This window comes from Bubalus bubalis, chromosome 8 (assembly GCF_019923935.1).
Source record: "Bubalus bubalis isolate 160015118507 breed Murrah chromosome 8, NDDB_SH_1, whole genome shotgun sequence".
NCBI classification, from domain to species: Eukaryota; Metazoa; Chordata; class Mammalia; order Artiodactyla; family Bovidae; genus Bubalus; species Bubalus bubalis.
This window is the reverse complement of record NC_059164.1, coordinates 119,004,255-119,018,737: the sequence shown is the minus strand read 5'-3', so window position 1 is coordinate 119,018,737 and position 14,483 is coordinate 119,004,255. Positions and strand designations below refer to the sequence as shown.

Genomic DNA, 14,483 nt, shown 5'->3' with positions numbered 1-14,483 from the left:
TGTGAACATCATTATGTAAGTGAAAGAATCCAGTCATAAAAGGCCACATATTATATGTGATTCCACTTGTCTGAAATATCCAGAATGGACAAATCTACAGAGACATGAAGTAGTTCAGTGTCCATCCTGGGCTGGTGGGACTAGGGACCATGGGGAGAGACTGCTATTGGACAACTGGGCACGAGATTTCTTTCTGCAGATACAGAAATGTCCTAAAGCTGGGTTTACAGCACACTCGCCCTGTGCTGTGTTGGGCCTGTGGCACAGGGGCTCTTCACTGTGCTGCACGGACTCTCTACTTGTGGAGGGCGGCCTCAGGAGCTCTGCGGCATGTGGGGTCTCAGTTCTCAGGTGGGGGATGGTACCCTCCTCCCCTGCACTGGAAGGTGGAGTTTTAACACTAGACCACCAGGCAAGTCCCAATCCTGTGGTTTTAATACCAAAGCCATTGAACTGCACACTGTAAATGGGTGAATTGTATGTGGATTGCATCTCAGTAAAGTTGCTTAAAAAGTGAGGGAAAAAAAGACACAGGAAAGAAATCCAGTAATATTGAAGATATTTGCCTCTGGATGGTCCAAATACAATTATCTTTTTCTTACTTATTTAGTTTATTTCTAAATCTTTATTATTTTTTTAACTACAGAACAGTGTGAGATTATTTATTTGTTGAAAAACTGGATATATATCTCCAGCTCTTGGTGAGTCCTTGATGTGTGATAGTTTATATCTTCATCCAAGTAAAACTGTGAGCAAGAACCAGTAATACTCTACTGTGTTGAGTCCAAGCTCACTCTGTTCACTGCACGACAGGCCCATGAATCCAAGAGACGAAGTGTTGAGGCAGGGAAGAGACTTTAGTCGGGGAGTTGGTAGACCAACAGGATAGCAGGCTAGAGCCTCAAAATAACCATCTTATTGGGGTCTGGATGCCAGGTTCTTTTATAGATCAGAGAGAAAAGAGCAATGAGAAACTAAAGTCAAAAGGCAGAATAGAGAGGGAGATGCAGTGGGGAAGTAAAGTAAAAGGGTCTTTCAGTTCAGTTCAGTTGCTCAGTCGTGTCCGACTCTTTGTGACCATAGACTGCAGCATGCCAGGCCTCCCTGTCCATCACCAGCTCCAGGAGTTTGCTCAAACTCATGTCCATTGAGTCGATGATGCCATCCAACCATCTCATCCTCTGTCATCCCCTTCTCTTCCTGCCTTCAATCTTTCCCAGCATCAGGGTTTTTTCAAATGAGTCAGTTCTTCGCATCAGGTGGCCAAAGGGTCTTTAGTCTTGCAAAATGTCTCCAAGGGAATGTCCAGCCTTTGGAAGGGGTCTGTTAACCTCTTCTATTCACAAGTGGGCAGGGATGAACTATCTCTCCTTGAGCTCAACAAGGCACTTTAGTTTACAGTCGAACAGGGGGGCAGGGTCCTGCAGGCAAGCCATTGAGTATGATTGTAATAATATAAACAAGCCAAAGAAACAGTTTCCAACATGGAGTCAGAACTGGCTTCCTCCTTGCAACAACCATGATACCACCATATTTAAGAGAATTCTTCTCTTCTAACCACTGTAAACAAATGAAAGAATCCTGACAGATTTACAGCTTCAGCTCGGCCCTGCTCACACAGCCCTGAGGACCTGGCTCTGCTGGGAGGTGGCTGCTGACCCAGCGGGTGGAGCCACTCCAGGGCTTACGGAGGTGCAAGGGGCGGTTCCACAAACATTTGCAAATGTTGGGTGTAGGGTGAGGGGTAGACACAGGGCTCGGAGCAGCTCTCTGCTCTGCTTTGCTCTGTCATTTCAGACCTGTCACTTCCTGGGTATTGACACCACACCACACAACACACTGTTTCCCCAGACCGACCACACGGAAGGAACAAAACCCTCAGCAGGTGCAGGTGACTGTCCAGAGGACAGAACCCAAACCCGCTGACCAGACCCTGGACCAGTCTTATTTACTGTTTCCTATCTTGACTGCTTTTCCTCAAATCTCTTAAATGTAAAAAAGCAACACAAGATTACAAATAGCTAGATATTGAAGCCAAATTATGTTCAGGTACTTTAGTCCATTCAGGAAAAAAGGATGAATGGAGGGCTGAACACTTTCAAAGTGAAGTTTTCACACTGAAGCAGCGATGCTGATAAAGTTCTTTCTGCAAGAGATTCCTTCAGCGGCTCCTCCAGGAAACCCTCATGGAGCTGGGCTAAGTCAGACATTGGGGCTCTGACCACCAATGGGACAAGCATGCTCCCACTCCCTGGAGCTCATCTACAAGTGGGCAGAGACCCTGAGGCTGACACTTATGGAGCAGCCAGAGGGCAACGGAGGCTGAAGCTCCAATACTGTGGCCACCTGATGCGAAGAGCCAACTCACTGGAAAAGACCCTGATGCTGGGAAAGATTGAAGGCGGGAGGAGAAGGGGACAAACAGAGGATTAGATGGTTGGATAGCATCACCGACTCGATGGACCTGAGTTTGAGCACACTCCAGGAGCTGGTGAAGGACAGGGAAGCCTGGCATGCTGCAGTCCATGGGGTCGCAGAGAGTTAGAGATGACTGAGTGACTCAAAAGCAGCAGGAGACTTCCAGAAGCAGGATCAGGGGAGGCCTCAGAGAGGAAGTGGCTCTGAGCTAGCCACAGCAAGGGCCACACCAGCAGATGCAGCAGGGCACAGGGCTCTAAGAGGACCATGGGCAGCTCAGGGATTTACGAGAAACTCAGAGAACATCGGTCCGGGGGCCCTGGTAGCCTGTGTTCTCCGACAGCTCCCAGTTCTGGGTTTAACCCTCCTGTCGTTGGCACAAAGCAGCAGCTGCTTGTGGCCCAGAGAGAAGAACAAAGCCCTCCCCATGCTGGCTGCTCACCTGTCACCATGCCAGTGACACTGGGTGTGAGCAGAGACCATCAGCCCAGGGTTCTCCTGCCCCTAAACTGCTATGATAACTGTATAGATAAGAGAACTTATGTATTCACATCATATTTACACAAAGCTAATACACTAAAGCTTAAAGCAAACGTGCCTAAGTAGACATTCCAATGTTTCCAGTAGAATAAGCCCAAGAAAGTCCAGGAACAGACAGTGGGAGGTCATTTCACTGGCGTCAGGTCTTTAATTTAAACCAGTGAATATATCATTTTATATAAGACTAAGAAAACTGTTCATTAAAATAAATTTTCATTTGGAGTGTTTAAAAATCTAATAATAAATTTTACAAAGCTGTTTTGAAAACGAGTAGAAATATCCTTGGAAAACAGTGTCCATATGGCTCTCTGTTGCCTTTGGAGTTTAGTATACACTAAAAGGTTTGCTATTTCCATTCAAAAATAGTGATTTATTTATGGTGTATTGAAGCAATAATTTTGAAAAATGAATTCTGTACAGACACACGCTTTCTATCTATACAAATGTACATGCATCTGATGTAAGCTTGGAGCCACCGCACTTCATCTCGTGGTCTCGCCACCTACAGGGCTTCCCGCAGCAGCAGCCGCAGCCTCTGCAGCTCGTCACTGGCCGGGGTTGCCCACTCCCGCCGCAGGTACTGGATGTCTATGCTGCCAGAGGCTCTGGCCAGCACCAGAGCCAGGAAGCCGCCACGGGTTTTCTCTGCTTCCCCCACAATGGTCATGGCCACCAACCTGAAATGAAGAAACACATGCTGTGTGATGCTGAGTCACCTGATTACCCACCTCCCCCGGGGGGAGCAGGAGGAACAGAAATGCTGAAAACACAGCAGGCAGCTCCCTGACATCAGTCTGGGGATGGTTTTCTGGATCTGACTCCAAAAGCAAACAGGTGGGATGACTAAGAGGGTAGAAGAAGCCAAAAACAAACAGGAAGGGCCACCTAGAGATGGAGAAGACATTTGCCAATCCTATGTCTGTTAAACGGTTAATATCTAAAATATATAAAGACTCATACAACTAAATAGCAAAAAAAAAAAAAACCACAAGTAATCCAATTACAAAGTGGGCAGAAGACCTGAACGGACATGTTTCTAAAAAAGACACACAGATGGCAGACATGTGAAAAGATGCTGAACATCACTAATCAACAGGGAAATGCAAATAAAAACTACACTGAGATATCAACATCAGAATGGCCATCATCAAAAAGATACGAAATAACAAATGTTGGTGAGGACAAAGAGAGAGGGACGCCCTTGGTCACTGTAGATGGGAACGTAAATTGGTGAAGACACAATGAAAAACAGTATGGAGGCTTCTCAAGATTTAAAAATAGAACTAACATAGATCCAGCAAGTCCACTCCTGGGTATTTATCCAAAGAAAATGAAGTCAGTATCTCAAAGAGGTGCACATTCCCATCCCACATGGGGATGGGGTTCCACGTCCCCACGTCCACTGCAGCACTGCTCGCAACAGCAGGACGTGGAAACAACCTGAGTGTTGGGGCAAGCCCAGGGGCACAGGAGGATTCATACGGGGAAAAGGCTCCCTCACATGGGCCACAGCATCCTCAGCACCAGCCCTAGGCCCGAAACCAACAGGGCTCAGTGGTGAGCCAGTGTGCAGCCATGGGAGGGGGTCTGGCTCGTACAGCTTCTCCGTCAGCCATTGGTGACAACATGGATGGACCCTGAGGGCATCACTCGAAGTGAAATCAGTCAGAGGACAGATACTGTGTGATCTCACTCACACGTGAGCCTCCCCCATCTAAAACAAGCTCAGCTCACAGAGAACTGGCTGGTGGCCAAACGAAGGGGTGGGGGTGGGCCAAACAGGTGAAGGCATACAAGCTTCTAGTCATTAAACAGCACGTCATGGGAAGTAGTGTACATGAAAAATGTACTTAATAACACTACTGCAAATCTGAAAGTTGCTAAGAGAGTAAACATTAAAAGTTCTCATCACAAGAAAAAAGTTCTGAAACTATGTGAGGTGACAGATGTAATCCTTTGATAATATATGCAAATAGCAAATCATTATATTGTACACTTAAAACTAGCATATTTTATATCAATTATACCTCAATATAAATGAAAAACAATAGATAATAATTCTTTAATCCTGAGACTATTTTGGGCTATTATGAAATGAACCCATTTTAAAGTGGCTTTTTCAGAACTTAAATATAAAAATGATATTTAAATTTAAATATATAAATATAAGTAAATATAAAGTTGGAGAAGGAAACAGCAGCCTACTCCAGGATTCTTGCCTGGAGAACCCCATAGACAGAGAAGCCTGGTGGGCTACAGTCCGTGGGGTCGCAGAGTCAGACATGACTGAGAGATTAACACAACAACAACAGTAAAGTATGGTGGCCTTTTACATAAATCAAGATAGAAGACCATCAGTGATGCGTCTGAAGAAAGTCACCTGTGGCGTCTCACCCTGGGCTTTCCCAGACTCACCTGTCTGGACAGATGGGCTGCCTGGCCACAGGCCCCAGATCGCTCTCCAGGAGGTCCCACACGTACACGCAGGATGTATCATCCTGCACCAGAAACACGGCCGGCCTCGTCAGGGACCACTGCAGGCCAGTGACGGCGCGGCCGCAGGTGCTGCGGTCCCACTGCAGGAGCGGGCCCGCTGCCGTCAGCTGATGCAGCCTGATGCTGCCGTCAGAACAGCCGGCCTGGGGAGGCAGGGAAAGCGCGTCACGGTTCTCTCTCTTTCACTCAAACCGAGCAGCCAAAGAAAATTCTCAGAACATTAGCTTTCACACTTACACAGCAAAAACATTTGGTTTATTCTTTTGTTTCCCCAAACATAAAATTGCAACATTCCATCTTGTTCTCACAAATTACAAAGGTGGGCATTTGGAGATCCTGACACACTCTGTACCTCCTCCCCTCCAAAGAGGGCTAATAATCAGTGAATTCAGTGAATATATAAATAGGTGTTTATTTTTTAACAAAGCTGAATATCATTGACTCAAACATAGGACATTAAGACTGGAAAGACTGACTTAAAAATAAAAACCCACATAGCATTTGTACCAATAATATGGTTTTATATTCCTTTTCAATTGAATTTCCCATAAAACAAAACTTAGCTGGTCTAGTAAAAGAATAAATTTTAGCCTACTAAAATTAATTCCTTTTTACTCAATATATTTAATTTTTCACATATTTAATTTTTCCAAAAAAGCAGAGGCAACAGACAGCAATCACAAAAGGTTCTGTGAGTCCCAAAATGGAGGAAATAGACTTAGTACAGATAACAGGAACTGGGTTTGCACTGTTGGGAGGGCGGGGGGCCCCGAGACCAGCCTGCAACTGGGACGTGGGATAAGAGGACACCTTGACAATGTCCTGTACAACAAGCACTCTGACTGCCCAGGCCTGCTATCTAGGTGTCTTTCTCCTAACAGGAGCCAAGACTCCTTGGAGGAATGGCTGACCCCAAGGGTTCCTGTACCCGAAAGCAAGAGGCACTCACAGATCCAGTGCCCTTGCCCCAGGAGGACCATGTGAGAGCAGAGTAAACAGAGGCAGTGACTCTGAACCCACTGAGGACACTGAAAAGCCCTGTGTCCACGTTAAGAAAGAAAAATACACAAAGAGGAAAGGAAGTTTTCACATGGAGTAAACAACAGGGTGACAGAACCGCCCTGGGGACAGAACCTCCCTGGGGACAGAACTGCCCTGGGGACAGATCCACCCTGGGGACAGAACCTCCCTGGGCACAGAACTGCCTGGGGACAGAACCTCCCCAGGGACAGAATGGCCCTGGGGACACATCCACCTTGGGGACAGAACCTCCCTGGAGACAGATCCACCCTGGGACAGATCCGCCCTGGGGACAGATCCACCCTGGGGACAGAACCTCCCTGGGGACAGAACAGCCCTGGGGAGAGAACCTCCCTGGAGACAGATCCGCCCTGGGGACAGAACCTCCCTGGGGACAGAACAGCCCTGGGGAGAGAACCTCCCTGGAGACAGATCCGCCCTGGGGACAGAACCGCCCTGGGGACAGATCTGCCCTGGGGACAGAACCTCCCTGGGGACAGAACTGCCCTGGGACAGATCTGCCCTGGGGACAGAAACTCCCTGGGACAGATCTGCCCTGGGACAAAACCACCCTGGGGACAGAACCTCCCTGGGGACAGATCTGCCCTGGGAGCAGCAGGAGCTCAGTCCACACGTCTCCCGCCCGGCCCTGGCTGATCAGACTGGGAAAGAGGAGCCCACAGTCAGGACAAGGCCTGCCTCTAACCACGAGGAGACACCCCCAGCCTCGGGGCGTCGGGTGCCCAGGCCCTCTATGAGGTGCTGAGGCTGTTCCCAGGTGAGGGCAGTGAGGATGGGACACGGTAGGTGGACAGAACTCCTGACCGGGGCCACGATCCCGCTCACAAAGGACACTGGTGGGGCAGTCACGGGGCTGCAGTCAGACCTGCAGAGAGCAGGCCTGACAGACCGACCTGTGACCACAGGAGATGAACACGCAGCCCTGGGGCGCAGCACGCTGGCCACACAGGCCACTGCATGAGGAGTGCTCTGCACCAGCCTCGTCACGTCTCTACAAACTTACATTAGGTCAGAATGAAAAGTGTAAAGAAGATCCACACAACAGCGCAGTGGAACAAACTGTACTGACCACGCAGACGGGACTTCAGGAAGCCAGGAGGCAACGCATACAGACCCAAGTGCTGGAGACTCCAGCAGATGCTGCCAAGGCGTCAGTGCTTACAAACAGGTGTCCTTACCAGGAATACAGGCTCCTCAAATGGTGAGAAGTCAATCACGGTCACTTTCACAGGCCTCGGGCCCTGCTGCTGGGGCCGGAACAGCCTGGGAGACACTCTGACATCCCGTCTGCTGCCATGGCTGACGAGGCCCTGGATGTGGGGTGAGGGGGGTGGGAACCAGGTGGGGTGAGGCTCGTATTCTCGAAACTATTTAAACAACATTCTGATTAGAGCAAACAGGAAGCTAAGGTCCAGTGAAGATACTTATTAAGCCACTGTAGTTCCAGGAAAAGGTCTAGACGGTCACTCACCACGTCTGTGCCGACAACAAAGCGATCAGGGTCTGAAGGCAGAAATTTAACGCTCAGTGTCTGCACGGACCCCCAGGGTTCATAACCTTTATGAGAAAGGCTGGAGAAAAACAGCAAAGATTAATAGATGGGCAGTCTTGAAAGCGTCAGGGCAGAGGTGACACCACCACCTGCCATCTGCCACTGGACGCATCTTCAGTTCCGTTTTCTAGGCTCCAGACAGTCCCTTCACCCATCCCCTCACTCACTCACTCACTCGCCTACACTCCACGTGTCCCCTCCAGCACGTCCCGTGTGTGCCATGCCATGGGGACAAGGGGACAGGCCACCAGGACCCCTCAGCAGAGGCCCTGTGGCCCCAGGGTTACCCCCACCCCAGGGATGCTCACGTTCAGGGACTGATGGAGGGGGCTGAGGCTGGCAATGTGGCTCTGAGCTCCAGGGCTGGGCAGCTCCCTGTCCCCCTCCTACCAGATGCCAACCCTGTGGGCCACAGTGGCCACGGGTCGCTGGTCTGCACTTAGGGGCCCCTAAGGGAAGAGGCACCACGAAGCAGCTGATAGCACACTCCATGTGGCCAGTGTGTGGACGAGGCCTGAGTGGATGTTTGCTGCATCCGGACAGGGGGTGTGTGTTCTGCAGGGGAGACCCAACATCAGCTCCAGGTGACACTTTCTTTAAAGCAGGTGAAGATCAATGCAACGCAAGGCTCAAAGTGACAAGGCCGTAATGGAGACGAGAACAGTCTCACAGAAATTCCATGAGGGCCTGGGATTGGAGTCTGTAGTTTATCAGGTGGGTTTTTGCAAATGTTAACAGATTCTTTGTTATACTGAAAGCAATGGCAGGTAATGTCTAACCACAAAGCATGTATGGACTTGTTAACACAACCCAGGGGTGCTCCAACTGACGAACAGCAGGGAGGATAACATCAGGACTCTCCTGGTCAATCGCAGGCTGGGAGCCAGCCCAGCTGCAGTGAGTGACAGGAAGAGACAGCTTTGGGAAATAAGTTAACGTGAGATACATAAATATACACAATATTCATATAGCCAGCAAGGTTGTTACGTCACAGGAAGTTATTTGAGTAAAAACAGAAAACTAATTTCTGAATAAAACTTTCATGTCAGTGTTTCTAGTTTCTGAACCTCATCTATTTAATTTCAGGGTTGTATTAAAACTGGATGAAAAACAGTCAAATAGTACCAATTCATAAGACAGAAGATATTTTAATTCAAGAAAAAATGTTAGCTGTAACACCTGGCAATTGCATTTGTTACACTGATTCATTAATAGCAAACCAGTTAGCAAATAAACTACGTAGCAAAAATACAATGTGGGAAGCCAGGATTCTCTAGTGCCAGTCTGGCCATGATTTATTACCTAAGGCTGTTTCCTCCTGTGGGAAACAGGGCTTTGTGGGTACAGACCCACCTGTCACTCAGCTGGATCGCAGCGCTGTGTACCAGTTTTATCCGTCCTCCAGGAATTAAACCTACAAAGTAAACAGGGATAAAGGCACCTCTTAGCACAAGTTACACCAAAACCCAACTAATCAGGGATAAAGGCACCTCTTAGTACAAGTTACACCAAAACCCAAGTAATCAGGGATAAAGGCACCTCTTAGTACAAGTTACACCAAAACCCAAGCATTCTGGAATTCCTTTTCACCGTTTAAGGCCTGTGCGGGGAGGAACATCAAAGGCAGGGCAGTGAGCACTGCAGGGGAGGGCCCTGCAGGTGCCTCGGATGAATTGGGAGCTGGCAGCTGAGGGCCTGGCGGGAAGAGGACTGCTGGAATCAAAAAGCCTTTCCATTTTTAGATTTGATTTTAAAAGGGAAATATACTTCTAAAAGCAAAAGGTCAATATTCAACAATCTTCCAGTTCCCCACGGAAACCCTCCTCTGGAAATCTCCTCCCACAGGTCTGGGTTACCTGTGCTGGCGGGGATGTCCCTCAAGCCCCATCCTGCCCTGATATCCCCCTCACGCAGCCCTGCTCACGGCCCAGGGAACAGAGTGGACTGCAGGAGAGGTAGAAAAAATGGGCCCTTGGGAGTGAAAGGTTGTTGCTGAGTCATGAAAGACACCAGGATTCTTGGCTGCCAGAGATGAGGCTTGATCGCTCAGAGCTTTTGTGTGATAAAGATTTATTAAAGTATAAAAGGGACAGAGACAGCTTCTGACACAGACATCAGAAGGGGGCAGAAAGAGTGCCCCCCACCACCCTGCTGGCCTTCAGCAGTATGTTATATTCCTATCAGCAGGCTGCTAAGTAGAGAAAGGCAATGTCTCAAAACTCAGAGTGGCACCAGGCCCCTCACCCACAACATGCATTTTGAGATAACATTGGTGCCAGGTTAAGTAGTCCCACGCGATAAAACCAGTGACATGAATCTTGAAGAAAGGCAGGTTTCCAAGCAAAGACATAGTCTCTTTAAAACATAGCTTAGGAGAACATTTGTGTGAGTAAAACATACTGGTTTGTCAAGTCAGTTCTGAGTCTCAGGCAGAACTGACTTGAAGACAGACAGAGTCTAGGGTAAATACATAGACATTAACATAGCTTAAGACAAACATTTCCGTAAGAAAAATGCACCGGGTAGCTCAAAGTTTGAGGAAAGTTAAGTTCGGGTGGAACCAGGTGTCATTATGGCAACACAGAATTTTAACAGAAACCTCTTTTTAAATGTGTATAGGAAGGGGGAAAATGTAACACTAGTTTCCTCCTGCTGCTTAAGAGAGAGATGAAAACGCCTGCCATTTGCAGCCTGCTTCCTCCGTTTGCAGGCCCCTGGCCTCCCTGCCTGTTACCCTCTCAGGAGGGACCCCCGCAAGGCCCCGCAGCAGCACCGGGCTCCTAGCACGGGCCCCGCTTGCAGGAGACACCCCCCCTTCATTTCTAGAAGTCAGGGACAGTCAGAGTGGCTCCGGTCCTATTTTTTGGCCGCATCTACGGCAGCATCTGCAGCCTGGTCACTAAACAACTAATCGGGGCTCTGAGAAGTGCAGGCTGGGGCTCCTCAGTGCCCGAGCCCTGGGCGTCAGGGCAGCAGACGGCCAGCCAGCCCCTCACCACCGCCTAGGGGTGGGGCTGCGGTCTCAGAGACCTCGGGGTCACACCAAGGGCTCCTCAGACACTGGAGTCACAGGGACGCCTGGGGGATGAGAAGCAGATGCCACACAGGCACAAAGAGGACACATGTCCTCCTGCGATAAGGGCGTCAGGCCTGTGCAACAGCCGGCAGGTTATAAAATACACAACTTAATCTCCATTTTCCATGCAGCTAGTTACTGATTCTTCAAAGTGATTCTAAGTATCCCTAATCTTTATTGATTCTAGCAAATATTGACTAAAATTAGTTTTTTTATATTTAGTTACCTAAATCACTTATTGAACCTGCAACATCCGCCTTCTGTAATTCAACCACCACCTGAAACAGACCATCAGAGACGAGGGTCAGCACACAGGATGATTGGGAAGCAGTCCAAGCAAAGCACAGCTCTGATCAGGACAGCATGTCACACGACACGCTGAGGACACAGTTGCTCCAGAAGGAAGACTGACGTTTAAATGTTATAAATCCCTGACTTTGACCTTCTTCTTTCCACCCGTGACAGGCCCTGAAGCTGCCCCCTTCCATTCCTCGTTCCCTCGTGAGTTCCCTGCAAGCTGCCTTGTCCTGGTTCCCTGGCTGAGAGCTCGGCCACCTCTCACATACACGCCGCCCCCTGCCCTTCCCCACCCCCGCACACATCACCTCCCGTCCCCCTCCCCTGATCACGCGCCTGACTCACCCACACATTGAGAAGCCCGCTTTCGTCCAAGGAAGCGATGTGGAAGGACAGGCCTGCCGTCTCTGGTGAGGGCACAAATGGGGAAGGACTGGCTCGTAACCAGAAACCACGTCTCACCCCTGGAGCTCAGCCTTACGGGAGTGAGGGTCACGTACCTTCTTGAGTAGAAAAGGGTGAAAGCACGCAGTTCTGCCTCCTGCAGACAGACGCTGTGACGGGCTCCACCGCCCGGAGGGGGCTGCAGTGGTTCACGGGCGTCAGGACGCCGTCTGGGGGCGGGGCAAGGCAGCGCGCGCGCGTGAGTCACGCAGCACAGCCGCCCGTGCGGGGCACACGCGCGTCCCTAGGCGCCCAGCCACACGCATCCCCGTGGAAGGGCGCGTGCCGTGGCTCTCAGCACGGCCGAGGAGCAGAGACCACAGACCACATCCACCTGGGAGGAGGCGGCGAGCGGAGCCCCTCGAGCCCCGTGTCTGCACAGCTGCAGGTGTGAGGACAGACTTGGGGGGCAAGGGCACTCTCCACAGGAGGAGGGGGTCCCAGAGCCAGCGGAAACTGCTTCCCAGGCCAGGGCCCCAGGGGCCCCCCAGCTTCAGGAGGAGACGGAGGCTCGCGGCCAGACCAGAAGCACCTTCACAGCCTAACAGAACAGAGCTCCTCTAGCCTGGCAAACCCACCTACAAAATGCCCCCTAGCAGAGAAAGACAAACTGCACACAACGCTACCACAGAAACTAGATAGAAAACACAAATGAAAGCATTTCAACCCACGAAGGTTCTCCCTCCAAAAACGAGCATGAAACAGAAGACCAAAATCCAGCACCCACACGATATCACGTGTCACCAAAAAGCACTCAGAAATACCTTTAACAAACAAAGAAAAACACTTGGAATCAGAAACCTAGAACAAAAATGGATTTAAATACATCAGAAAGAAAGTAAGAGTTAGGGTTGAAACTGAAGAAAAGACACAGTGCTCTTGGGAATGGAGAATGACAGGCTTCAGACTCAATGAACTGGAGGCCCCCTGAGGAGGGGTGTTCTCCAACTGAAAGTTACTAGAACTTTGAAGGTTTAGAGACAATGTTTAGATAGCAAAAAAAAAGAAGCATTTTAATGAAATATTAAGTTTCAAATCCTAAGCGTTTTGGTGTTTTTAACATAGTGGTGAATTCAAAGCTTCATTAGTAATAGCAGCAGCAGTTAAAAAATACAAGTTCTTAAAAGATACCTTTTCCAATGGCATCAGATCCATAGTGAAGTCGCTCAGTTGTGTCTGATTCTTTGCGACCTTGTGGACTGTAGCCCACCAGGCTTCTCTGTCCATGGGATTCTCCAGGCAAGAATACTGGAGTGGGTTGCCATTTCCTTCTCCAGGGGATCTTCCCGACCCAGGGATTGAACCCAGGTCTCCCGCATTGCGGGCAGATGCTTTAACCTCTGAGCCACCAGGGAAGCCCTTATCAGATCCATAAGGTACCTATAAACGCACACATTCTCAACAGTGGTAATTTCACCCCCAAAGGGGCAAAGATCAAGTTGCTGGGACACAAAAGAAATCTTGCCCTTTTATGCATAAAACACAGACAAACTCACAGTACGTAAACAGGCATGCAGTATATGCATGGAGTTCCCCAGAGCAGGGTCAGGAATGGAAAGTTGAGGGCTGGCCTAGTTGAGGGCTGGCCTGGTTAAGGGCTGGAGACAACCCAGACAAGTCTACACAGGATGGTCCTGAGAACACAAGGACTCTTAAAGCACAGCACTCAGAAGCAGCTTGTGTGCGCAAGGCCCGCACAGACACCCCGTTGAAGACAGACGCCCGGCACCCTGCGTGCTCAGGGACGCCTGCTGGAGCAGAGAGGCTGCCGGCCGCAGTGAGGCCCCGCGGCTGCGGTGCCTGCGGTGCCGACGCCCGTCCTGACTGCCGACAAGGGAACGACCAGCAGCAGCTGCCCGCTGCTGGGCGGGTAAAGCCCCGCGGCGCCCATGGGGGCCCTTGCCCGGTGGAGGAGTGGCGTCCTGACTCCGCACACCTGCAGGCACTTGTGAGAGAAGCAAAGCAGACTCCAGGGTCTGAACGCCACCGAGTCTGGACACCACAGAGTCTCGCCCTCACCATGGGAGAAGACAGAGACAACACCTCGTGCGGACGGAGAGGGCGGGGGATGCAAAGTCAGCTGGGGCGGGGTAGTGGGGGGGAGTACCATTCTGGGCAGGAACGTGAAAGTACTGGAGACGATCTGGGTGCTGGCCCCCTGCGTGGCCAGTGTGACCACGGATAAGCCTCCCATCTCCCTGAGCACCGGGAGGGACCCAGATGGGCCTGCGTGGGACACGTCCACACAACACAGGGAAAAAACCCCAGAACACGGTGCCTAGCAGGGGCGGGGGCGGGGGGTCATGCTTGTCCTTGTTTGAGGTTGTGGTTTCGGCTGTGACTGCAACTGGGATTGGGCTTAGGTTGCAACCGGCTGTGGCTGTCACAGGGGCCGTGGCTGTGACCGGCTGTGGCTGTGACCGGCTGTGGCTGTCACAGGGGCCGTGGCTGTGACCGGCTGTGGTTGAGACCCGCTACTGTCGTAATCGTGGTCGTGGTTGTGGTTGGTTGTGGCAGCAGCAGCCTGCCATGAGTTTGCACACGAGTCTAACTCGGGAACTCGGGGTCCTGATAGGCCCACTGGCTCTGGGTCCTTCCAGCCCCGAGGGGCACCACCTC

General features: G+C 50.4%; 1 protein-coding gene across 2 annotated transcripts in view; it reads right to left on the bottom strand.

Moving 5' to 3' along the window:
• Positions 1 to 3,307: 3,307 nt before the first annotated feature.
• DYNC2I1 (dynein 2 intermediate chain 1) overlaps positions 3,308 to 14,483 on the bottom strand; it is a gene marked incomplete at its 5' end in the record, with an annotated part of 29,803 nt that continues 18,627 nt past the window's right edge. Inside the window, 8 exon segments of one of the 2 annotated variants that reach the window (XM_045166510.1) lie at positions 3,308 to 3,635; positions 5,374 to 5,597; positions 7,674 to 7,805; positions 7,967 to 8,066; positions 9,350 to 9,461; positions 11,350 to 11,401; positions 11,766 to 11,827; positions 11,921 to 12,034. In XM_045166510.1, the coding sequence (XP_045022445.1) occupies positions 3,461 to 3,635; positions 5,374 to 5,597; positions 7,674 to 7,805; positions 7,967 to 8,066; positions 9,350 to 9,461; positions 11,350 to 11,401; positions 11,766 to 11,827; positions 11,921 to 12,034 (971 nt within the window). 2 annotated transcript variants of the gene reach the window in all.